Source organism: Podarcis pityusensis (genome assembly GCF_964106645.2).
Source record: "Podarcis pityusensis genome assembly, chromosome: Z".
In the NCBI taxonomy this organism is placed as follows: domain Eukaryota; kingdom Metazoa; phylum Chordata; class Lepidosauria; order Squamata; family Lacertidae; genus Podarcis; species Podarcis pityusensis.
The window spans coordinates 33,332,516-33,357,774 of NC_138044.1; the positions used below are offsets into that span (position 1 = coordinate 33,332,516).

General features: G+C 46.6%; 2 protein-coding genes across 6 annotated transcripts in view; one reads left to right on the forward strand and one right to left on the reverse strand.

Annotated features, from left to right (window-relative positions):
- The window catches only part of NOX1 (NADPH oxidase 1), a 42,792-nt gene extending 26,745 nt beyond the window's left edge, over window positions 1-16,047 (forward strand). For 3 of the 5 annotated variants that reach the window (XM_080990490.1, XM_080990489.1, XM_080990493.1), the window contains 5 exons: window positions 4,075-4,310; window positions 4,885-5,047; window positions 9,235-9,381; window positions 14,955-15,079; window positions 15,576-16,047. In XM_080990490.1, coding sequence (XP_080846616.1) covers window positions 4,075-4,310; window positions 4,885-5,047; window positions 9,235-9,381; window positions 14,955-15,079; window positions 15,576-15,702 — 798 coding nt within the window. In that variant the 3' untranslated portion in view covers window positions 15,703-16,047. Of the gene's footprint in view, window positions 1-4,074; window positions 4,311-4,884; window positions 5,048-5,866; window positions 5,945-9,234; window positions 9,382-14,954; window positions 15,080-15,575 lie in introns of those variants that run through there. The other 2 variants (XM_080990491.1, XM_080990492.1) reach the window with 2 other exon arrangements.
- Window positions 16,048-18,140: 2,093 nt separating this feature from the next.
- Window positions 18,141-22,947, reverse strand: CSTF2 (cleavage stimulation factor subunit 2). The gene is made up of 4 exons (XM_080990162.1): window positions 21,593-22,947; window positions 20,565-20,693; window positions 19,364-19,488; window positions 18,141-18,602 (listed from the first exon to the last, which is right to left on the reverse strand). The coding sequence occupies exons 1-4, from the start codon at window positions 22,940-22,942 to the stop codon at window positions 18,587-18,589; spliced, it is 1,620 nt and encodes a 539-aa protein (XP_080846288.1). The 5' UTR covers window positions 22,943-22,947; the 3' UTR covers window positions 18,141-18,586.
- Window positions 22,948-25,259: the final 2,312 nt, after the last annotated feature.

Here is a 25,259-nt window from a genome sequence, read left to right on the forward strand (position 1 = left end):
ACAGACTATACTTGACTCCTGCCCGCTCTGCAGGGATCCACGCAAGGGTTAACAACCTGTAGGGGGAGCTTGTTGATGCGAATCAACTGGAAGCTTTCCCCTAGAGTAGCCTGTGGGTCCCCAGATGTTGTTGAACTACAACTCTCATCACCCCCAGCTAGCAAGGCCAGAGCTCAGGGATGATGGGAGTTGTAGTCCAACAACATCTGGGGACCCACAGGTTGAGAACCGCTGCCCTAGAGTCACCGGAGGGTTATGCCATAGCCCTAGCCACCACCTGGGCATCGGACAGGAACCACGACCGCCAGATTCCTTTAATGGAATACCCTTCTAGGGGAGGGGTAGGTGATGGTCACAACCTCCCCTCCAACACACAACGCATTTTCCAATGCCTAACCACCAAGTTGTGACGATTTGCTATGAGGTAGGCGATAAACCAAGTGGCTAGTTCCAATCTGCCAAGTGGAAAAAATTCCTACCAGGCCCCTTGGACAACCAAGGCGACCAACCAAAGTCCATAGCAAGGCAAGGAGCTGAAGCAAAACCTAAAGGGTGGGTAATCCGTGGAAGCCGGAAAAGCAAGGGAGAGCTCATGGGCCTGCGGCCGTTTAAATCCGGCTAAACCACGCCCCCCAGTGAGCCGGATTGGCTGGCTGAGGGGCATGACGCGGGCCCAGGGCTCCAGTGACGCGGGGGCCTAGCCACGCCCCCCCTGTGACTGCAGGAAGCGATTCCCGCTCACAACCCCTCCCCTCTGGGAAGAGCAGAGGCTTTCTGCAACTAAAGCTGATTTGGAACTGTTGTACAGCAAACCTGCTCCCCCCACTCCCCCAATCAGACTCTTCATGATAAATCATGGGAAAATGCACTGGTAAGTATGGGGAAATCTTTGCTTGACACAATGCCATCCTACCACTCTGCAACCTGCTTACTGCTTACATCCTGATTTATTCGTTGGGGTACCAGACAACGTTATCTATTTAACAAGCACACATTCTGATTTGTTTGTGGGGAAATTCTATGACGTTGTGCCATAGCAAGTCTTATCCCCAAGTTTCCAGTGCATTTTCCCTATCCCTTTCCTTATCATGGAATGTCTGGTCTTTGGGGAAGTGGGCTTGTTGCGCAAGACACCTCACCACCACCGACTATTATGATGCAATATGAGTTTGCTAGAGTGTGATTGGAACTCCACCTGGAAACAGCGAGAGTCTGGAAGTGCTCCTGGCCTAATCAGATTGGGGTGAAAGTTGACTAAAGCACGGCATCAAGAAGACACTGGACTTAAGTGGTCTTATGAGGGGCTCCTTCCGCCTCTACAGTGGACGCTCGGGTCGCGAACGTGATCCATGCAGGATGCACGTTCACAACCCACAGTGTTCGCAACCCACAGCAGCGTGTTTGTGCACGCACAGGTTGTGATTCGGCGCTTCTGTGCATGCGCATAGCACGATGTAGCGCTTCTGCGCTTGCATGAACCCGAAACCCAGAAGTAGCCCGTTCTGGTACTTCCGGGTTTCGGCTGGTCCGTAACCCGAGAAAACGCAACCTGAAGTGTCTGTAACCCGAGGTATGACTGTACTGCCCCACGCTGTTTGGGTGGGGGAATGGGGGGGGGCTTCCTGCTCATTCTGCTGGGTGGGGTCCTTGGCCTTTGTTCCGAAGTCCTGCAAGGATGGGCCCCTTCTTTCTGCCCTCTGAGGAGAAAGAACAAAATTTTGAAGAGATCAAGAATGAGAAATGTAATTCTAAGTGTGTGCACATGTGCGTAGCCAACCCTCCCATGAAGCAGCTGCCTCGGTTGGTGGTAGTGGAAGAAGTGTACTCACCCACCCCACTAGCAGCCAAGGTAAGGGAGGCTTTAGTGGTGGCAGGGTGGTACAGTGTCTTGCTGCACAGTGTTGCTGCTGGTCTCCCTCGTCCCCAGGAAAACCTCCCTTTTGCTGAGTCTTGGTAAGAGATTAGTGTTCTAGGAAGCCCTTGACCCTTGCAGCAGTGGTGGAGTATTTTGCATCAGGCAACAAAACATTCCTGGCTTCCTCTATAGCCAGTTTGTCAATAGATAACAGGAATCCTTGACAAAGAATACTGTAGGCTTTAGCTGTTATCTCCAGGACTTTTTATTTACTAAGAAAATCTGGTGAGGTATAAATGAATAGGGGAGAGGGCAGAAACCTTATGATCCTGTTCTGCAACCCTGGTGTCATATGACATCTGCTTAGTAGGAATAGAGGTGAATTTTTTTGTTTTTTTCAGGGTGCCCCGTCTGCTTGGTGAGAGCTGGTTGGAATGCACTGCAATGCTTTTTCAATAAAGATGGCCTGTTTTGCTGACAATTTGTGTCCAGATTCAGTTGGCTGGTCCAGGCAGACCTGTGTATCAGGCTTGAACCCTGAAATTTCCCTAACACATCAATAATAATAATAATAATAATAATAATAATAATAATAATAATTTATTTATACCCTGCCCATCTGGTTGGGTTTCCCCAGCCACTCTGGGCAGCTCCTAACCAAATATTCCCCATTTGTTGAATGCTCTCCGCAGGGAGGCTTGCTGGGCTCCTTCATTACACCTCTTTTGGCACCAGACAAAAACATTCCTCTTCCCCTAGGCCTTTGGCTAATTAAAGAAACTATGGCCTTTTAAACTGTGTGTGTGGTGGTTGGGTTATTGTTTTATTTGTTACAGTAGAACCTCAGTTGTTTAATGTCTCCATTGACAAATGTTTCAGCTTTCGAACGCCAAAAACCCGGAAGTAACTGCTTCGGTTTTCGAACGATTTTCAGAAGCCGAACATGCCATGCAGCTTCCGTTTTGAGCTTCCCTATTGTATTGAGGCTTCTGCTTTTTTCAGTTTTTCAGTTTTCAGTCAGTTTTCAGACATTTTGGAAGTCGAGTGGTCTTCCAGAATGGATCACGTTCGAAAACTGAGGTTCCAGTGTATTATGTTATGTGTTTTTATACTGTAAACTGCCCCGTGATCTTCGAATGATGGTTGGTATGCAAATTTAATACATTAAATAATAAATAAATGAGTTTTGTTGCTTCTCCACTCTGGGCATAATGTGGGAATGTGGAAGCCTGTGGCTGTTGCTTGCTGCGAGATCCTTGAGCCGCAGGCTATTTATTTATGACGTCCCAATACAGTTTACAGTACAACAACAAAAGGCAAATGGCAGCGGCATGTTTTAAAAGCAGCTAAAATTTTTGCATATATAAAAACCAATTTTAAACAAGTCATATGAATATTTAAAAAAATGTAAAAAGAGCAACCAACAACAACAAACCGTATGTCAAACCAATTAAAATCTAATAGAGATGCAAGACAGGGTAAAAGTTTTGTTGACAATGTTCAGCAGGTGCCAAAATGACAGTTACCGCTCACATCCTCCAAGAGGTGGGCGGGGTTTGCGACACTGCGCAGGGTTTCCCGGGACCAGGGTGCCACCCACCTTGGCTACAGGGAGGACATCACTCTGCCCCCATCTCAGCGTCTTGGGAGGGGGGGAAGGCTCCAAGGACAGGGTTTAGCGTGTGGGCTCACAATAGCGAACTTCTGTACAGTGGTACCTCGGGTTACAGACGCTTCAGGTTACAGACTCTGCTAACCCAGAAATAGTACCTCGGGTTAAGAACTTTGCTTCAGGATGAGAACAGAAATTGCGCGGCAGCGGTGCAGTGGCAGCGGAAGGCCCCATTAGCTAAAATGGTACCTCAGGTTAAGACATAGCTGTCAACTTTTCCCTTTTCTTGCAAGGAATCCTATTTGGAATAAGGGAATTTCCCTTAAAAAAAGGGAAACGTTGACAGCTATGGGTTCAGAACAGTTTCAGGTTAAGAACGGACCTCCAGAATGAATTGAGTTCTTAACCCGAGGTATTTCTGTAGTTGGGTGGCTTGTCTGTTATCTTTTATGTGCTTTTAGGTGCCTGGAAAAGACGATGGGCATTGAGATTTCTGGCCCCAGAAGAAGGCCAGCTGCTTTGAAGTCAAGTCCAATTAATATTTCCTTTCGGATGGTAGAGGGAGTTTTCCTCACCCTTTCGATGTCAGCATGACTTTTGTTTGCAGGCCATTATGCACCCTTCAAATGTCCTTGAGCTGCAGTTGTACAAGAAAGGATTCAGCATGGAAGTAGGGCAGTATGTTTTCCTCAACTGCCCATCTATCTACTATTTGGAGTGGCATCCATTCACCCTCACATCTGCTCCAGAGGAAAAGTTATTCTCTGTCCACATCAGGGCAGCAGGCGATTGGACAGAGGCTCTGATTGACAACTTTAAGCAGCCAAACCCGGTGATGCCCAGGTGAGTAGCTGCGTAAACCAGCAACCATTTGCCTTCAACGAGGCCATTGGGGGGGGTGTGTGAAGTAGCAGCAACTCCCTCTTCTGCTCAGGCTCAGGTACATGAGCTTCTCAGTTACTGTGTGGCCTGCAGATGCGAAGGGCTTTGGAGAGGACAAATATCAAGGCAGCCCAGCCAAACAGGAAAGAAACTGCTGTATGAATCCCAAAATATTTTCATCATTAGAACAAAGTTTGCATTGGGCCATTGAAGGAGGGATTTGGAGACAGGGTGAGGAGAAGGCAAAAGGACTGGGAAAAATGTTAAGTGGATAGGCACAGCAGAACTGGTCATAGGTGAGGCCTATGGGTAAAAGGAAGATCATTTGGGGTCTGGCCTGGAAGCGTTAAATGTGGAATGCACCGGAATAACATTCCTGCTAAAGGTAAACTATCTTTTGCAGGCTTTCTTGAGAAGGCTTCTCCTGAAAGGCTTCATACTTTCAGTAATAAATTGATTATTGATTCAGTTTGTGGAACTAAATTTTTTTGAGCACAAAATTCTATGCAGCACATAGATTTTCTCAACTTTCCAGGATTGAAGTAGATGGTCCCTTTGGCACTGCCAGCGAAGATGTGTTCCAGTACGAGGTGGCCATGTTGGTGGGAGCTGGGATTGGAGTGACACCATTTGCCTCTGTGCTGAAATCCATTTGGTACAAGTTCCAGCATGGTGACCAGGGTCTCCAAACAAAAACGGTATGGTGGGATCGCCCCATTGCACTGAGACCGAATTTGTTTGCTAGAGAATGCTAGTCTTTGAGTTGCAGGGAGTGAAGACTCCCTCTGACATGTAGTATCTTGCAGTCTCAAACTAGGGACAGGTTATATCCCCACCCTGCCCCTGCTCAGAATATTGAAAATGACTAGAAATGTAATTGCATCACCACCCACCTCTTTTCCAAACAATTCTGCAGGTTTTGGATTGCTTCAAAAATGTACAAGCCAGAAACACACATCAAGAAACCAGAAAGATGTAAAAAAGAAAAGAAAACGATAGCGAAATGAAAAAGAAATGAAACTTGTTCTCAAAAGTGCCAACCATTTTGATTTATTAGTGCACTTAAAAGCTTTCAGACTGTTACACGCCACCCCAATCTCTGAGTGGTCCGAGATTCCAGGGGTCCAGGCAGTTACCCAGGGTTCGTGTTTGCTTTGGAAATGAGGCACAGGCACTGGTGCCTTTATGATTTATGGTTTATTTACACAGATATACAACCTGAGCCTATGATGTACTCTGAGCCCCCTTTCTCCAGTTTTCTGCTACTTGCAAACTGCAACTACTTTTCCTTCTGTGATCTTCCCAAAGACCATGGCGGGGCTCCACCCATTTGCTGGCTTCGCTGATGGCTTTCTTAATGGGTTATCTCCCCCTTGTCTCTATTGATGGAGTCAACCGGGCTTATATTTCAACCTGGCTTAGATTTTAACATTTGCTAGGTGCAGGAGTTAGAATCATACAATTGTAGAGTTGGAAGGGACCACGAGGGTCATCTAGTCCAACCCCCTGCATTTCAGGAATCATTTGCCCAATGTGGGGCTCGAACCCCCAACCCTGAGACTATGAGTCTCATGTTCTAGCAACTGAGCTACCCCAGCTTCGGCTTTAAAGGTCTGTTCCCCACAAACTCATATCACAAACTCTACAGAGTACATAAAGCACCTTCCAAATATACAACAGTCATACCTCGGGTTACGAATACTGCAGGTTGCGCGTTTTTGGGTTGCGGACAGCACTGAACCCGGAAGTACCGGAATGGGTTACTTCCGGGTTTCAGCGCTTGTGCATGTGCAGAATCACAAAATGACATCACGTGCATGCGCAGAAGTGCTGAATCACGTCACATGCGTGTGCAGACGTGGTGCTGCGGGTTGCGCACGTGCCTTCCGCACGGATCATGTTCGCAACCCGAGGTATGACTGTAGCTGTCTTATCTGGCACCATGAGGAAGATGATGGCGTAAGGTAGATAATTAGCATTTGTACAAGCACGTTCAACTGTCATAAAACCTAATGGCTAAGTTGTACTGAGGCATATTAGTTGGCATTTTTTTGAACATAACAAAATAGGACAGAAGCAATGAGTGGTGCTGTGGGTTAAACCACAGAGCCTAGGACTTGCTGATCGAAAGGTCGGCGGTTCGAATCCCCGCGGCGGGGTGAGCTCCTGTCGTTCGGTCCCAGCTCCTGCCTACCTAGCAGTTCGAAAGCACCACTAAGTGCAAGTAGATAAATAGGGACCGCTTTATAGCGGGAAGGTAAACGGCATTTCTGTGTGCGGCGCTGGTGCTGGCTCGCCAGATGCAGCTTCGTCACGCTGGCCACGTGACCCGGAAGTGTCTTCGGACAGCGCCGGCTCCCGGCCTCTTGAGCGAGATGAGCGCGCAACCCTAGAGTCAGTAGGGCAGGGGTACCTTTACCTTTTTAATGAGTATAACGGGACGTGGGTGGTGCTGTGGTCTAAACCACAGAGCCTAGGGCTTGCCAATCAGAAGGTTGGCGGTTCGAATCCCTGTGACGGGGTGAGCTCCCATTGCTTGGTCCCTGCTCCTGCCAACCTAGCAGTTTGAAAGCACATCAGAGTGCAAGTAGATAAATAGGTACCGCTCCGGCGGGAAAGTAAACGGCGTTCCATGTGCTGCTCTGGTTCGCCAGAAGCGGCTTAGTCATGCTGGCCACATGACCTGGAAGCTGTACGCCGGCCCCCTCGGCCAGTAAAGCGAGACGAGCGCCGCAACCCCAGAGTCGTTCGCGACTGGACCTAACGGTCAGGGGTCCCTCTACCTTTAATGAGTATAACACAATAGGTAACCATGGCTCCGTTGTATCTTCTTAAAAGGTCTCTGTGATGGCACAGGTTGTTGCCTGCACTATGGGAAGGAAGTGAGGAAAACTAGCCAGTCAAACCAAGCCCTCCTCCTTAACTCGACCGCTGTCACTAAATGGATTTTTTTTTATTAAGTAGTGGGCTGACAAGCAGATGACACAGAGATTTCTCCAAATAGTTCTTTATAAGTAAGCTGGAACTGAACTGAACTGAACACAGCTCAGCCGGCCTGCTGTTATAGGCAGCCGGCTGTCACATTGTAACAGCAACAACCCAGGGTTTCCCGCCTAAATTAACTGATGTGGACCTGAGTGAAAACTATATACACAATACCCCCGATGGCCAGGGTGAGAACTTCAATACATAACAGTTTTCTTTGGCTGCCTCCACTAAACAACTTTTAAAACTCGTGGACTTTAACTGGCCCAACCTGGGTGGAACACTTAAATATTGCTAAACAACAAGCTGCAGACAGGTGTGTGTCCCTCCCAGGATTTTTCTTAAAGCAATAAGTTAGACTGGGGGCGTCGTGTGAGTAGGCCTGCTGGGTGCATTTTTATGGTGGCGTTGGCAGGGTGGTGTGAGGAGGATGCAACAGGCATGCACCCCTCAAATCAGTCCCATCGGACTGATTGGAAGGGCGTATGCCTGCCCTGCTGTATCCTCCTCACGTTGCCCTCCATGCCCCCCCCCACACCCACACACCGGGCACCATGAAGACACGCCCCACCACTGAGTTAGGCAGTTTAAATGGTTTTGGGGAAAATGCATTCTAATTTTATAAGAACAAATGAAAATAACCAGAAGTAAGTGTGCCCGGCTATGCTTATTCTGGGCTTTCCCCAACCAAGCCAATAGTTACCACCTTGTACCCCTCAGTTCATCTCTTCATAATCCTTTCCTGGTTTTGTCTTCCTGCTGCTCTTCAGCTTTGAAAGTCTTGCTCCACGACCTTCTGACCCCACAATAACTGTTTTACTCAGTTTCCTAGCTTGCTTATACAGTGGTACCTCAGGTTACAAACGCTTCAGGTTACAGACTCTGTTAACCCAGAAATAGTACCTTGGGTTAAAAACTTTGCTTCAGGATGAGATCAGAAACTATGCTCTGGCGGCGCGGCAACAGCTGGAGGCCCCATTAGCTAAAGTGGTGCTTCAGGTTAAGAACAGTTTCAGGTGAAGAACAGACCCCTGGAACGAATTAAGTACTTAACCTGAGGTACTTATGCAGTTTGTATCTCCCAACCTTCAGCCACTCAGAAGGCGAATAAACTTCTATTTTACTTTTTATTTTCCCTTAATTGCCTGGTTAACTAGGCTGAATCTTTGACCCTCCCCTGCAAAAATTTCCTGAACAAAACTTCCTCTTCACCTTTTAGTTTTGCTTTGAAACTTTGTCTTTCCTGTGCCTTTAAAATGAAAAACAACATTAAAAAAAAAACCATTTTGCAATTAAAAGACAAACACAAAGATGGGATGGACAGTATGCAGTGCTTTTTTAAAAAGAAAAGAAAAAAGTTGCTGGTACTCACCACAACAGTATGTGCCATGTTTTTAACCTTTGGTGAAAAAAAGTTGCCAATACTGCGTATCCTTGGGTACTGTCAGGAGGGGGTGGGGAAAGCACTGGGTGTATCTGTAAAATGGAACTGGGTCTAATTCTGAAATGCGCTTGCTGTTGCTAAATCTTTGTGTTTCTCAGTTAACAGTTATAAAGGTTAAAGAGAGACATTTGTTCTCATTATGGAGCTCTGGGAAGCCAAAATGTGTATAATTCGTAGCACCAAGTCTGCAGTTCCCAGGTGTGAAGGAAGGCGCGACAACTAAGCTATTACACAACCAGTATAAATTTGTAGCATACCCATAGCCTCTCTCTTGCTTCATCCCCCATAATCCATCTACTTCACATTAGAAAAATAAAAAAAGCAGCAGCAAACACTGCAAAGCCGCTAGTGCCGTCCACAGTCAGCTAACCAACCTACTCCTTGCAAACCATTGTCTTAAAAGTTGTCTCCAGTTTCAATAGCTCTTCTCTTCCTCTGTGTTCCTGTGTTCTTAAGATTTACTTCTACTGGATCTGTCGAGAGACAGGGGCCTTTGCCTGGTTCAGGGATCTGCTGGCCTCTCTGGAACAAGAGATGGATGAGTCTGGCAGGGCAGGGATGCTCAGCTACCATCTCTACCTCACAGGCTGGAGCAGCAGTATGGTGAGTCACGCAGCATCCCCCTTGTGAACTTGCTTCCATTGGCAGGCTATGCACACCCTTCCCAGAAGAGCAAGCTTCTGAAAGCGCCCTGATCCTTTTGTCAAGGAAACACACACAAAACGTGCAGCAGCTTTTGTCTGAGACGTCAGCAATGTACCACATTGTCCTTTTGCAAGGGCTGAAGTTCGAAGCATACCTGTCAACTTTCAGATTTGAAAATAAGGGATCAGCAGCCTCGAAAATAAGGGATCAGCAGCCTCACCTGTCTCGGGGACAGTCTACGGGATATCTAACAATCCGGGATAGCAGCGGGAAGCAGCGGGAAACAGTGCTGGAATAAGGGAATTTCCCGCAAAAAAAGGGAAAGTTGACAGCTATGGTTCCAAGGCACTTTCAAGTACCAGTCTCTTTTAGAGCAGCTAAGACGCAGTGACACTTTCTGATTTCTGCTGTGCCACCACAACTCTGATCATCCCTGTCCGCTGCTGGAGCTGATGGGAGTTGAAATCCAACAATACGAGGACAGCCGGAGGTTAGGGTGGCCAGTTGTGCATTGCCCCCCCAAAAGAGGATTAGCTTCACACACAAAAAAAGCCGATAAAAGATGGGTTCGATTTGCATAAAATGTATTGACGCAAATCTGGAAATATTTACTAGAATTCAGAGAGAAATATCAATGCAGTAAGCCCGCAACTTAAAATCACGTTTGTTATGCGATGGCATCCCTACACAGGTATCTGAAAGAAAGAAAGAAAGAAAGAAAGAAAGAAAGAAAGAAAGAAAGAAAATTCTGAGAAAATCAAAATACACAGTTGAAAAACGTTGGGAGGCGGGAGAATGGAACACAACTGTTGGCAACAGCCATTTCACTCACCTTGGGAGTGTGTTTGAGCATTGTCAGAGAGTTGGAGCTGGAGAGTGAGGTAAAGGTAAAGGTAAAGGTAAAGGGACCCCTGACCATTAGGTCCAGTTGTGGCCAACTCTGGGGTTGCGGCGCTTATCTCGCTTTATTGGCCAAGGGAGCCGGCGTACAGCTTCCGGGTCATGTGGCCAGCATGACTAAGCCGCTTCTGGCGAACCAGAGCAGTGCACGGAAACGCCGTTTACTTTTCTGCCGGAGCTGTACCTATTTATCTACTTGCACTTTGACGTGCCTTTGAACTGCTAGGTTGGCAGGAGCAGGGACTGAGCAATGGGAGCTCACCCCCTCACGGGGATTCGAACCGCCGACTTCTGATCGGCAAGTCCTAGGCTCTGTGGTTTAACCCACAGTGCCACCCACGTCCCACGGAGAGTGAGATAGGGCCTTGCAAAAGCACAGAGAGCAAGCAGTCAGAGGTGATCTGAGAAAGAGGAGGTGCAGGGTTTTGTTTTTGTTTTTTACATTTTTTGGGGTTTTTTTATGGGTTGTTTTAAGGTGTTTTCCAGGCTTTATGTGCTTGGACGTTTGCATGTGGTTCCCAGGAGCAGAACCCTTGCATAAACTGTAGGCTTACAAGGGCAGCCACACTAAAAGCCCTGTTTCAAGTTACTGCGGAGCTGACTTCTGAGATCTTTGGAACTTGCAGGAGAAGCTGCAAGTACTCTTTGGTGAGAGAACCCCAGCAGAGATTTAAAGTTTCAAAACATGCGGCAAAGTAAAGCATGGAAATATAGGTTGTAAAGCTTTAAAATGTGCTCTTTAAAGCGAGTTCCAAAACACTCCCTAAAAAGTTTCTTTCCAAAGTTTCCCTCTTCCCCAAGCATAGGGAAAAGACCACACGTGTGGTAAGTTAAGAAATAGTTTACTAACAAACTCTCCAAAGGTCTATTCTGTACTTCAGAATAGTTGCACAGGCTGTAAAACTAAGCTTAGTTACAAAATGGTGAAAGTTCCTAAATTATTAGTATCAGAATGCAGGAATGGCATGCAACAGCCATGAATTTGAGAATTTTTTTAATGGCACTTAGATTAAACCTTGTTATTTAAACGGCCTCTCCTCGGGGGACTGCCCTGGCCAATTTACTTACTGGTCAGGCTTAAGGCATTCTGTTATTGACTACATCCTTGTCTCCCAAGAACTCTTCGATGAATATATTGAATTTACTGTAGATATAAGAACCGAAAGTGACCATTTACCCCTAAATCTTAAAAGGACTGAATTTTGGGAACCCTCTAGATGTGGGCTTGCCCCGCAGACTCCTGATCCTAGCGCTTTACAACAAATAGGCAGATCCAGAATTAAATGGTCCCCTTATGTTAATAACAATTTTGGTATTTGGACACAATCAATGGAAGGTCAACTCCTCTGGGCTGATCTGACTTCCAACGACACTGAAGAGACCTCCCCAATTGACCATTATAACACATTAATCCGAAAACTCCAACCGTTATTGTCAAGACCCAGAAGATCTAACCAAAATGACTCCCCTACCAACAAAAAATGGTTTGACCACGAATGCACTCAGGCAAAACTTATACTCAGGGAATGCTTTAAGGTCTTCCAGCAAAATCCTAACCCTATCACTAAATTGGAGTTACAACTTAAAAAAAAGAACTACAAAGAGTTATTAAAAACCAAAAAAAGAACCGCAGACTCTCTCATCTGGCAGGCCCTCATAAAAGCGTCAATAGAAAAAGACAATTCCAACTTCTGGAAAATTATCTCCAGTCAAACCAAAGCTCCTAATGAGGGCACAATAATCCCTGCAAATTCATGGGAAGAGCACTATAAAGTGCTGTTTAGGGAACATCGTCCTTCTGCGCCGCTTAACATCCCCTTAGATAATGATACACCATGGCCCCCAACATCTGAAACTGAAATCACTTCGCTAATTCTACAAATGAAATCTGGCAAAGCCCCAGGAAGTGATTTCATTGTCGCTGAACTTCTGAAAGCGCAAATAAACTGGTGGGCCCCGGTCCTTGCAAATCTATTTTCATATATAGATAAGACAACTGAAATCCCTAAAGATTGGGGACTAGCTATAATTGTTCCCATATTTAAAAAGGGCAACCCCTCTGATCCATCTAATTATAGACCAATTAGTCTCCTGAATGTGATCTGTAAACTTTATACAAAACATCTATGCCTAAAATTATGGGAATGGTTAGATCATAATAACTTGCTAGAAATTGAACAAGCAGGGTTTACATCCGGACGTTCCACCATTGATCACTGCTTAGTGTTAGATTACTTTGTCTATAAGTATGCGAAATATTGGAAAAAGTCATTATATGCGGCCTTTGTGGACCTAAAGGCAGCATTTGATTCTGTATCCAGGAGCAGGCTCTGGGCCAAATTGGCCAATATGGGTATTAACAGAAGGTTATTACTTCTGATGATTAAGCTTCATGAGAACAATACCCTCCAGATAAGACTTGCACAGGACGGCAGACTCTCTAGAGAAATCCCAGTCCAAAGAGGAGTTAGACAAGGATGCCTATTAGCCCCATTCCTATTTAACATCTATGTTAACTCCCTGGTCACATGCTGCCGTGAAATTGAAACCCACCCCCCTGTGTTCTCTAATGGCAGAAAAGTACCAATTTTAATGTATGCGGATGACGCTGTTCTTCTCTCCCAAACCAAAGTGGGTCTGAAACGTGCCTTAGGAAAGTTTAGTGACCAATGTAACACTGAACTGTTAACAATTAACTTTGCCAAAACCAAAATTGTACATTTTAACCGCTCCTTCAGGAAGGATAATTGGAGCGTAAAGGGAAACGCCATTGAACAGACTAAGACCTTCCAATACTTAGGCATTACTTTTTCTTATAATGCCAAATTCTCAACACACTTGACCACATCAGCTATATCAGCAGAAAGAAGTGCAAATGCTATCCTTAGATTATTCAGAAAGAAAGGAGCTGGCTTCCTCCCGATGGCCCTAACAGTCTTTCAGGCAAAATCTTTAGCCCAACTTCTATATGGCTCTCAAATTAGCCCCTCTGCCAACCTTAAGACCCTTGAAACAGTACAATCTAAATTCTTAAGATCATTATTTGCTACCCCTAAGTGTACACCTAATGCAGTCTTAAGGCAAGAGGCAGGACTGCCCAGAGTGGAATTAAAAGTCTGGGAACAAGCAATATCCCTCTGGCTGAAAATCCATCACAATCCTAAGGGTCTATTACCTTGCTTCCTGGCCGCAGTTCCCTATCCTCCTTGGCTTATGCAAATAACTAACAAGATCAAACAAATTGGCCTAAACCCTGAAAATCTTTTTATTGGAACTCTGAACAAGGCAAAAGCTACTATCACTCGGAGACTTTATGATATCGAATTACAACAAGAAGGCGCCCTACTCCCAGAGACGTATAGATGTTTAAAAGCTTGGCCTAATTTTGCAGCTGCCCCTTACTTAACTAACATCACTAACGAAGCCTATAGATGGGCTTTCTCTAGAGCCCGCTTTGAGACAATGCCCTCAGCAGTGCTGTACGGCAAATTCACGCGGGTTCCAATGCATGCGCGTCTCTGCCCTTGTATGTCTAATAAGGTAGAATCTGTCACACACATTCTTCTATCTTGCGAATTCTATAGTGAAGAACGAGTTCAACTTATTTTACCGCTTCTATCAAAATTTATACCCCTTCAATATTATTTGGAATCCTCCCCTGAAATTCTTCGAAAATACCTCCTGGAAGATTCCTCAAGCTCAATATCATATGAGGTGGCTAAATTTTCACTTTAGTAATTAAGAAGCGTAAATCTCTTCTGTTGAATGGCACACTGCGAAGTTCCCTTGTGTAACCTTTTTTCTTTTCTGAAGTTGTTGCTGATTTCTTGTTGTCTGATCTTGTGGTGTTTAGTGTCACTGGCTTTGGCCGCAATAAACTTGAACTAAAAGAAGGAGCAACCAGTTCAAACCTCTTCACCCGCTGAGCTTCTCAGGTAGACTAGGGGACACCAAAAGCTTGATTACCTAGTTCCTCCCATGGTAAGGGGAAGTGGACACATCTAAGCCTGGCAGAACAGCTTAGTCTGTGCTATTAACCCCTTCCTGCATTAATTAGACTTAAGCATGTTGGTTATATGAAGCTGGTTTTCCCATAATCCACACAAACTTTCCTCCTTAAAAGTGATTCCACAGCCCCTTGCCTCTGGAGCAGAGCCTCAGAAAATGGCCTGGGCAGGTTCCTTTGGGAGCAGAGTGCTTGTTCAGATACCCAGGGGCCAAGCATCTATAGTTTGTGCAGCAGACAATGGCAGAGGAAGCCTCTCCGGCCCCCAGGGCAGGATTGTGCATGCGCGGCACCCATACGGGCACCGTGTGCGTGCCCTCAGCTGCTCTACAGCTGGGGGGGGAGAGGCAGTGGGCCATCTTGTCACCCCCCCCCAGGGTGGCACCAGGGGCGAGCTGCCCCTCCCACACCTGCCTTCGTACACCCCTGGCAGCAGAAGGAAGGGCAGAATCCTGGAATATGTACAGCCAGACTTAATATTCCATGAAAACTACTGGGCTGAGATCCATAACTTAGCCCGTTAGCATGAACATCAGAAAGCAGCTGAAAGGTCAATTTTAAGAAATTGTATGAAATATTTATGCAGCTGCTGTGAGGCCTGCCCAATTTTTTGCTGCTTTTCTAGGTTGGTCACGCAGCGGTCAACTTTGACAGGTCCACCGACATGGTGACGGGCCTGCGGCAGAAAACTTTCTTTGGGAGGCCCATGTGGAGCAATGAATTCTCAGCGGTGGCAGCCGCCCATCCCAGGTAAGGTCTGCTGCTGTGTTGTCAACCCAGGTTGTCGGAGCAGAGACCATAGCTATACAGTGGTACCTCAGGTTACATACGCTTCAGGTTACATACTCTGCTAACCCAGAAATAGTGCTTCAGGTTAAGAACTTTGCTTCAGGTTGAGAACAGAAATCGTGCTCCGGCAGCGCGGCAGCAGCAGGAGGCCCCATTAGTTCAGTCTCAGTCAGTAAAAGTGGTGCTTCAGGTTAAGAACAGTTTCAGGTTAAGTACGGACCTCCGGAACGAATTAAATACTTAACCCGAGGTACCACTGTACATACAGATCTCCTTTCTGTTACTCCCATTTGTAGAGAATTCGGCAGAAATGACACCCAGATTCTGTCATCTAAATGGAATGATTCAGCTTGCACAACATTGCTGCGTATTATTCTTCCCTTCTCCCTTACCTCAAAGCAATCCATTAGTAACCTTTGTTTCCTGACATTAATTGCTTCTTCCTTGGGCTTTGCAGGTCTGTAGTGGGTGTGTTTCTGTGTGGCCCAGAGAGCCTGGCTAAGACTCTGCAAAAGTACTGCCATCAACACTCCAGCCTAGATCCCAGAAACGTCCAGTTTTACTTCAATAAAGAGAATTTTTAAGTCAAGCACAGGAATACCACTCCTCCCCAGCACGTCTTGCAGCCAGAAACTGGCCAAACTTGTGGACCTGAATGCTGCCAAATGCTGTTGTTGTAGCTTGACCCAGACTCCCACCTCTGCATGGCATTGTTTTGGCCGGAACACCCACCCTTGCCCCAATATGCTTCTTTGGGCAAAAGCTGCAGACTACAAACATTTTCAAGTAGGAGATGGGGGTGTTATTGGGTTGTCCTTGTTTTTATTCTTACTATGTATTTTGTGTTTTTATATTACCATTTTATGTTGTCATTTTATAATGTCATTTTATGTTGAGACCTGTGGGTATAGGGCGGTATAGAAATTTAATAAATGGATAAATAAAATAAATAAATAATTTCCTGATTTAATGGTCCATCAATAAACCAGCAGTTTCTGGTTTATTTCATCTCGGCTTTAAAGGAGTTGCCAGTTGAAAAACCAAGTTGTTAACAAAGAGACTCTGAAATGCACTGCATTCTCTATGTTTGATCCTTCCTTAATCTGCACAGGACATGAATCTCTAGTTTGAAATCCTATGGCTGAAAAATGTATTCTGTGGCTAAATATTCAGAACTGTAATGCTCTCTCTTAACACAGTTAAAGAGCTGATACCTCCCATGCACTGCCCTTTAATGGGTAAGGCCAAAAATCAATTCAGACACTAAATATGCATTTGCACACTGTATTAAAGCAATCAGCCTGCCAGGGAGATCTTTGTCCCCTGAAAGGATTCCTCCAGTGAGAAAATGCCCCTTGCAAGGGCAAACTTCATAAAAAGCACAGAGAGGGAATCTGATGAGGAATTGTTTTATTGCTGAGAGATGGACTTCAAGGATCTATTAATCCGGTTGTGTGCAGTCTATGATGCTGGTGTCCCAGGAAAGGTATATGCAGCAGGGAAAGACTTGTTTGATTCTACAGGGAACTGGGATTGCCCCCCCCCCCCATGAGGGAAGGTGAGGCAACTGCCTCAGGTGGCAAGATCCAAGGGGCAGCAGATTCAGCTTCCAAGAAATGCATTGCTCAGTGCTGCTGCAACCGTGGTGGCAGACACAGCTGTGGTGTACTCCCTGGAGGCCAGAACGGCTGCCTCCTTGGCAACACCCCCTACATGCTGCCGCTGCTGTGTCCTCTTGGTGAATGGGAGGGGTCTCCCACCCCTAGGGAGAAAATAGCAGGGGCTGACCTCTGTAGTCTCCTGGACTGTTCACTTGCTTGTCGTGATGCAAAGTGGGCCCATTCTCAAAGACTCTATGATGGGGGGGGGGGAGTCCATTTGATTCCCCTCCTTGTTCCCAGTGTAGATCTTCACCCAACCCTTCTTCCCTGGCAAGGGGCATTTTGTGGTTCGCCTCAGGTGCCCAAATGTCTTGGGCTTGTGCTGTGAGAAGCACAACACAACCTAGTCAAGAGTGGCTAACCTGTGGCCTTCCAGCTGTTGGACTCCAACTGGCATCAGTCCTAGGCAGCGTAGCCAATGGCAAGGAGTGATGGGACCAGTAGTCCAACAGCATCTAGAAGATGAGTTATCTACCCCTGACTTAGAGATCAGTCTTCAACACCAGGAATCTGTGGGCTTGTATATCATAATGTATGTTGAATTTCTGTTTTAAAAAATAAATGAGAGAGGGGATGATGGAAAGCATAAATGGGAATCCTTTTTTGTTTTGCATGCTAGATGTTGTCCAGGGACAAAATGGTCCGGTGCCACATTCTCACACAAAAAAAATCTTGTGAGCATGTAGTCACCTTAGCTCTTGGGAGAACATATTGAAATTAAATGTGGGTCTCATGTTGCAGATTTGGGTTAACCGGCCTCAGAAGCTTCAGAGCTGTGGTGAGGGAACTGTGTCCCTTCTGATGCTGTTGGACCTCAACTCCCATCAGCCCCAGCCAACATGGCCAGTGATGATGGGAGTTGCAGTCCAACACTGGAAGGGTCAAAGGTCCCCCTTCCCTGTGTTGGTGGACGCATGTGCATGAATGGAGGGAATGAGTGTCCTCTAGCCCTGACGGGGTCCTCTTGATAACATGCCATGTTAGGACACAATGGGCACACACTTTGCAGATCCTCCTCAGTGGTCATGGAACAAACTTTCCTCAGCATGGAACAAACTTTCCTCAGCAGTCCATAAAGAAGTCCTATTCTGCCCCATTTTTCAGGAGTGCTGTAGGAGTTCCTTGTCTGGATCAGCTTTTACTTTGCTGGTTAGATAAGAGTAGGAGAATTTTAATCTAGTGCCTCTGAAAAAAATAATTGGGCAGCAGAGGGGATGACACAACAGGCAGAATGTGTGGGAATGCTTTCATGGGGACGTAAGCTAAGCTTTGATCTACAAGGGAGGATGAGGTGACTGGGGGAGCAAGTGCAATACAGATGTACGACAAGCCACACGGTTTTAGTCAAACCCAATTTTTAATTGAAACTCAAGGAAGTAAACAAAATGATGGGAGAAGTAAGATAAACAAGGGGAAGGGAGCCCCCTTCCCCTCAGTACTGATCTGGTTAGACATAGGATGGGTGTAGAAACCATTTTCTATGCTGTCTTCAACATGCCATTTGGTTAGACATTTTTCAAAAGGATTCTACAGTGGTATCTCGGGTTACATACGCTTCAGGTTACAAATGCTTCAGGTTACAGACTCTGTTAACCCAGAAATAGTATCTTGGATTAAGAACTTTGCTTCAGGATGAGAACAGAAATCGTGCTCCGGTGGCGTGGCGGCATTAGCTAAAGTGGTGTTTCAGTGGTGCTTAACAGTTTCAGGTTAAGAATGGACCTCCGGAACGAATTAAGTTCTTTAACAAAATGGATTAGGCTCCCATCACACCAATTTACTGCTGAGAATCACCTAAACGTTGAGTTCAGCCGGACAGATCCCTGAAAGGAGAAAGAGAAACAGCTGTTCAACATATGGACCACTAATAGAACAAGCAGCAAAAGCTAAACTGCAGAGAAGTTGGCGAACATTTGTGAGGGATTTTGTGGGCAAAAGACCAATTAGGGACTATGAAGGGTACTGAGAGGGCAGTTTGCTGCTGTTTAAAGGTTGGGCATGCATCAGTTTGGAGCTGCTTGGAGTAAGGAATGGTGCCTTGCTCCATGTCCGGCTGCTGGCTACACCTGCCATCAGATCTTTTGCAACTTTGCAGTTGCCAGTGAGCATGCCTCTGAGTGCTCTTCCAAGCCTGCCATTCAACCATTGTTTTTCTTTGGCTTTTTCAGCACAGTTTTCTTCATATGGAAGGTCTTCTAGAAGTGCTAGAGAAACATGTTGAGGCATATTAAAGAACTGTGCCTCTTTGCCGACCCTTTATAGAAATCTGGGACTGTGGGCACAACCTTTCCCCCCAAAGGTGCAATGTTCCAAGACCCTGAAATGGTCAGCTGAAGATGAGGGCATGGGGGTGTTTGTACACCTGCCTTCATTTCAAGGGGGTTTGAACAGGAGAAATAAGTGCTGGATTCTGCCCTTTAGTATAACTGATTGTTCACTGGAAAAAGAAGGCAATGGGAGTACATTAACTAGCACAGCCTTTGCTAATGAGATGATCGACTGGGTGAGACTGTGAAGCAAGTGCCATCCAAGCTGGGCTTGGCACGGTCTTAGGATGTTTTGTAGTGCCCAGCTCCCCTCTTACCCCATGGCGACGTCGGAGCCATTCGGTGTATCGTCTTTCATTTCGAAAATGCTCAGCCATTCCTCTGAATGAAAATTAGCCAACTCTTCGTCCGTCATATTGAGGAATTCGTCAATGCATTCGGCCTATGGAGAGATGAAAGAAACTGATAAGGATGCTTTCAGACCAATATGTTTTTTCAGTAGAAAAGACGGTAATCTCTTCGGGATTTTTCAGAGTGGTTATTAAACAGTGGTAACTTATTCTCTCCCTCTGTCCCCCACATAACCATAGCATTAATAACCATGCTGAAAATTGCATCTGAACTGGAGATTCACAGATTCACAGAATTGTAGAGCTGGGAAGGATCCCAAGGGTCATCTAGTCGAAATCTCAACACACAGCCCCTCATCCCATTTGAAACCAGACTTACCCTGCTTACCTTTGCAAACGTGCTAGCAGTTGCTACACCACTAGGAGACTCAAGCGGGCCATTTCAGTCCCATGTTAAGAAGTGGGTAAGCTAAGCAAGAAGGGTTATATTGCCTCCAGGATGAGAGGAAGCCTACCTCTGTGTACCAGTTGCCGGATTGTGAGTGGGAGAGTGCTACACCTTTCTTTTCCTTCTTGTGGAGTTTCCAAAGGCACCTGGCTGGCCACTGTGAGAACAGAACACTGGACTAAATAGACCTTTGATCTGACCCCAAATCACCTGCACTCTAATTGGAATCAGTGGTGAAATTCTTGCTGCTCATATTTCTTTTCTTATTTCAGAAATCATAGTTTATTATACACAAGTTATATAGCAACACCCCCCCCCCCATATTAGGACAGCATATTACACTCTAAAAGCTAGTTTGAAAAGATCTGCAAAGCACATTACATCAACATATTAGAGGGATGTGTTCTACCACACTCATTCCAGAGCTTTGGGGTAGCTGCTGAAAAGACCTTGATGCTACTGCCAGTGATATTGCCCCCCAGCACTGGCCAGCAGCATTTAACTGACCTTCTGTCACTGGTGCCACTGTGGAGTACAGGAAGGGAGGGGGCCATGAGGTGGGGGACTGGTGGGACCACAGGATTGGCCCCACCAGTGCATTTTGCACTGTTCTGACCTCACCTGTGATGGGTCAGGTAAGCGCTGCCACCCCATCCTGCAGACTGTTGCTGCTTGCCTCTTTAATAGAGAGCTCAAAGAAGGCAACATTGTTTGGCTTACGTCATCTTTATCCAGGTCTTCTTCTTCATCTTGGCCAGGACTGAAGCCCTCAGGTTGGCTGTCTGCTTGCTCGCTTGCTCCTGGCATGCCTACATCTTGTTCTGCTGCTGCTGTAGGCATGCTGACCACCTGTAAACACAAAGGAAGATTTCAGAAAGTTTGCTGACCCCTCCTCAATCATGTGGTTCACATGGACAACATTCACATGGTGTCTGAAAACAGCTCCAGACACTACTAGCTGCACTACCTCTGGACACTAAGAGCTGGGGGACACGCATGGGGAAAATAAAGGGCAGTTATTTGATTAGAAAAGCACACAGGGACATGGTCCACTGTCCCATCACTGGAGGCAATTTAACTTCTGACTACCACTTCAAAAGAAATAAAGTGCCACTCCTGCTCCTTTGTCCAATCCATGGATTTTCCTGCCAACATCACGTAAAGGAGAGGTATGTTGACAGCTGGGGAAAGTTCAGTAGAGTACCGGGCAACAGAGGCAGAAGGGTGCATGACAGCTTGCCTGAAATCCCTGATACAATTTCCAAAGCTAGGAACTTAGCTCTCTGTAATGATCTCTCTCATTGCTGGGTTTCAGCCTTTGCACTGCGAGCAGTTTTCTGCTTTGAAGGTGCAGGGCCTGCCAGAGTGTTTGCCTTTTCTTTCAGGGCAGAAGTTGGGCATCTGTGACATGGACACCCCCCCCCCCCAGTAATCACTGGCCAAACTGGCTGGGGCTGATGAGAGCTGGAGTCCAGCAACACCTGGAGGGATGCAAGTTCCCCATCCTAGAGTCATATCTAAGTGATAGGTCAACCTCTGTAGCCCCCCCCCCCCCCCGCTGCTCAGGAACAAAAAAGGATGGGGGTAATGATGAAAATTGCACCTACCCACTCCCATCTCCATTGGGAAATAAATCAATATACCAATCGTCTGGCCATGACCCTATGAGGCTGTTCATGTTCTGGCACCAAGAATGTGTCTAGGAACCCATTGGGGAAAATGAAACAGCACATGGTTACTCCACATACCTGTTGAGGTTCCTGCAGATCAGTTGCTGCCTTGCTCAAAGGTCCAGGACCTTGAATTTCTCCAGTCGTTGGCTCCAAGCCTTTGGGTTCCATGCCCTGGGGAGGCTCTATGGCTCTGGGAGCTATTCCATGAGGCTGTGTGCCTTGATAGTTCATGACTCTAGGTGGCTCCATGACTCTAGGGAGCACCATGACTAAGAATTCCATCCTTCTGGGGTCCATGCCTTGATAATTCATGGCTCTGGGTGGCACGATGACTATAGGGAGCACCTTGACCATGTATTCCTTCCATCTGGGCTCCATGCCTTGATAATTCATGGCTCTGGGATCTATTCCATGAGGCTGTGTGCCTTGATAGTTCATGCCTCTAGGGAGCACCTTGACCACGTATTCCATCCCTCTGGGCTCCATCCCTTGATATTCCATTCCTCTGGGCCTCATGCCGCTAGTGGGCACCATGTCCCTCTCTCCCATCTCTCCCCTGCCTCTAGTGGGCACCATGTCCCTCTCTCCCATCTCTCCCCTGCCTCTAGTGGGCGCCCTGTCCCTCACTCTGCACTCCATGACTTTCATGCGTTTGGGCTCCCTGCCTCTAGTGGGCACCATGTCCCTCTCTCCCTTCTCTCCCCTGCCTCTAGTGGGTGCCACGTCCCTCTCTCTGCGCTCCATGCCTTGATTTTCCATGCGTTTGGGCTCCCTGCCTCTAGTGGGCACCATGTCCCTCTCTCCCATCTCTCCCCTGCCTCTAGTGGGCGCCCTGTCCCTCTCTCTGAGCTCCATGCCTTGATATTCCATGCGTCTGGGCTCCCTGCCTCTAGTGGGCGCCACGTCCCTCTCTCCCATCTCTCCCTTGCCTCTAGTGGGCGCCACGTCCCTCTCTCTGCGCTCCATGCCTTGATTTTCCATGCGTCTGGGCTCCCTGCCTCTAGTGGGCACCATGTCCCTCTCTCCCATCTCTCCCCTGCCTCTAGTGGGCGCCCTGTCCCTCTCTCTGAGCTCCATGCCTTGATATTCCATGCGTCTGGGCTCCCTGCCTCTAGTGGGCGCCACGTCCCTCTCTCCCATCTCTCCCTTGCCTCTAGTGGGCGCCACATCCCTCTCTCTGCGCTCCATGCCTTGATTTTCCATGCGTTTGGGCTCCCTGCCTCTAGTGGGCACCATGTCCCTCTCTCCCATCTCTCCCCTGCCGCTAGTGGGCGCCACGTCCCTCTTTCTGAGCTCCATGCCTTGATATTCCATGCGTCTGGGCTCCCTGCCTCTAGTGGGCGCCACGTCCCTCTCTCCCATCTCTCCCCTGCCTCTAGTGGGCGCCACGTCCCTCTCTCTGCGCTCCATGCCTTGATTTTCCATGCGTCTGGGCTCCCTGGGCTCCCTGCCTCTAGTGGGCACCATGTCCCTCTCTCCCATCTCTCCCCTGCCGCTAGTGGGCGCTACGTCCCTCTTTCTGAGCTCCATGCCTTGATATTCCATGCGTCTGGGCTCCCTGCCTCTAGTGGGCGCCACGTCCCTCTCTCCCATCTTTCTCCTGCCTCTAGTGGGCGCCACGTCCCTCTCTCTGCGCTCCATGCTTTGATATTCCATGCGTCTGGGCTCCCTGCCTCTAGTGGGCTCCATGTCCTTCTCTTCCATCTCTCTGCGCTCCATGCCTTGTTGTATCATGCCCCTGCCATCCATGCCTCTTCCACCTGCATTGAAGACAATTACACTTACACAAACAGCGCTGGGAGTTACCTGCCCGAGACCATGCAAGGAGCCCATGCCAATACAGTGAAAATGCCCACCTACTACAGGAATAGAGGAGCTTTGAATGAACCTTCATTTATTTCAGACAGAAGTGGGCTCCCTTCAGACAGAAGAAGGCAATAGGTGTAAGAGTGCAGAGACGCATTTCCTCACACACCCTTGGAAGCAGTGGTGCTGATTATGATGGCACAGGGGGGAATTTTTGGACCTCTTTGTCCTCCCATAAGGTCTACTCTCCCCAGGGCATAATGTTTAAGGAACTTAATAATCATTGCCTAAAATCTAGCAACTCAATCAAAATTGTCACTTTAAATGCTGTCTCTTATTCATCAATATTTTATAATTTGGCACTTCCGAGCAGGCATTTATTCTGTTTAGATCCAATTATTAACAAAAATGTCTGCAGAGAATTTGCTGTTCTGCTAAGACGTTGCATTAGATAACAATAGGAATAAGAGTGTTTCTTTTTCTTGTGGATACATTTCCGTTTTATTTTATTGAATTTTTCAGATTTGAAAATAAGGGATCAGCAGCCTCACCTGTCCTGGACACAGTCTACGGGATATCTAACAATCCGGGATAGCAGTGGGAAGCAGTGGGAAACGGTGCTGGATTAAGGGAATTTCCTGCAAAAAAAGGGAAGGTTGACAGCTATGCAAAGGGATGGTGTGTGTATCACATGACTGTTATTTTGTATCCTCAAACCCACAAACACAGTACCGTGGTACCTCGGGTTACATATGCTTCAGGTTACATACAGTGGTGCCCCGCAAGACGAATGCCTCGCAAGACGAAAAACTCGCTAGACGAAAGGGTTTTCCGTTTTTTGAGCTGCTTCGCAAGATGAATTTCCCTATGGGCTTGCTTCGCAAGACGAAAAGCGAAAACGTCTTGCAAGTTTGTTTCCTTTTTCTTAACACCGTTAATACAGTTGCGACTTGACTTTGAGGAGCAACTCATAGAACGCGGTGTGGTAGCCTTTTTTGAGGTTTTTGAAGACTGGTGATTTTTGAAGCTTTTCCAAAACTTCTTTTAAACTTTTAAAACTTTTTTTGGGGTTTTTGGATTTTGGGTTGGGGTGTTTGGAATTCAAGGACTTGGTGTTGGGGAGGGGTTTGCAAGAATCTGGAAGCTTGTGTGTTTTTTTTCTGCATTTTTATGATTTTCTGTGACCATTGGGCCACTCTGCTGTTTTTTAAAAAAAATTCTGGATTTGAATTTCTGTGTGGTGGGTGGCTGGGGGAACAGTTGAGGAGGGGTTTGCAAGAATCTGGAAGCTTGTGTGGGTTTTTTCTGAATTTTTATGATTTTCTGTGACCATTGGGCCACTCTGCTGTTTTTTAAAAAAAATTCTGGATTTGAATTTCTGTGTGGTGGGTGGCTGGGGGAACAGTTGAGGAGGGGTTTGCAAGAATCTGGAAGCTTGTGTGGTTTTTATCTGAATTTTTATGATTTTCTGTGACCATTGGGCCACTCTGCTGTTTTTTTTAAAAAAAAATTCTGGATTTGAATTTCTGTGTGGTGGGTGGCTGGGGGAACAGTTGAGGAGGGGGTTCTTCAGCAAGAAGCAAAGAGTGGAAGAGGAACCTTCTTCGAGTTGTCCCCCAGAGTCTTAGAAAATGTACTGTACACTTTGTTGATTTTTAAATGTTTTTCTGTCATGTTTAGAAACTTAATTTATTGTTCCTTCAATTTTTGAAATGCTCTTTACAGGATGTGTGACTTCAAAGAGCACTTAATAAACTCTTGTTGTACCAAATTTGGCTTTGTTTGGACTTTTTTTGACCATAGGAACGCATTAAGTGAATTTCAATGCATTCCTATGGGATTTCGTGCTTCGCAAGACGAAAAATTCGCTAGACGAAAAAACTCGCGGAACGAATTAATTTCGTCTTGCGAGGTACCACTGTACGCTTCAGGTTAC

Coding starts and splice junctions, on each gene's coding strand:
- CSTF2 (XM_080990162.1), bottom strand. CDS start 22,942: ATGGAAAATCAAGGCATGGAGCGCAGAGAGAGGGACGTGGCGCCCACT. Junction 20,694..21,592: donor ATCTGCAGGAACCTCAACAG/GTATGTGGAGTA, acceptor TTGTGTTTACAG/GTGGTCAGCATGCCTACAGC. Junction 19,489..20,564: donor AAGACCTGGATAAAGATGAC/GTAAGCCAAACA, acceptor ATCTCTCCATAG/GCCGAATGCATTGACGAATT.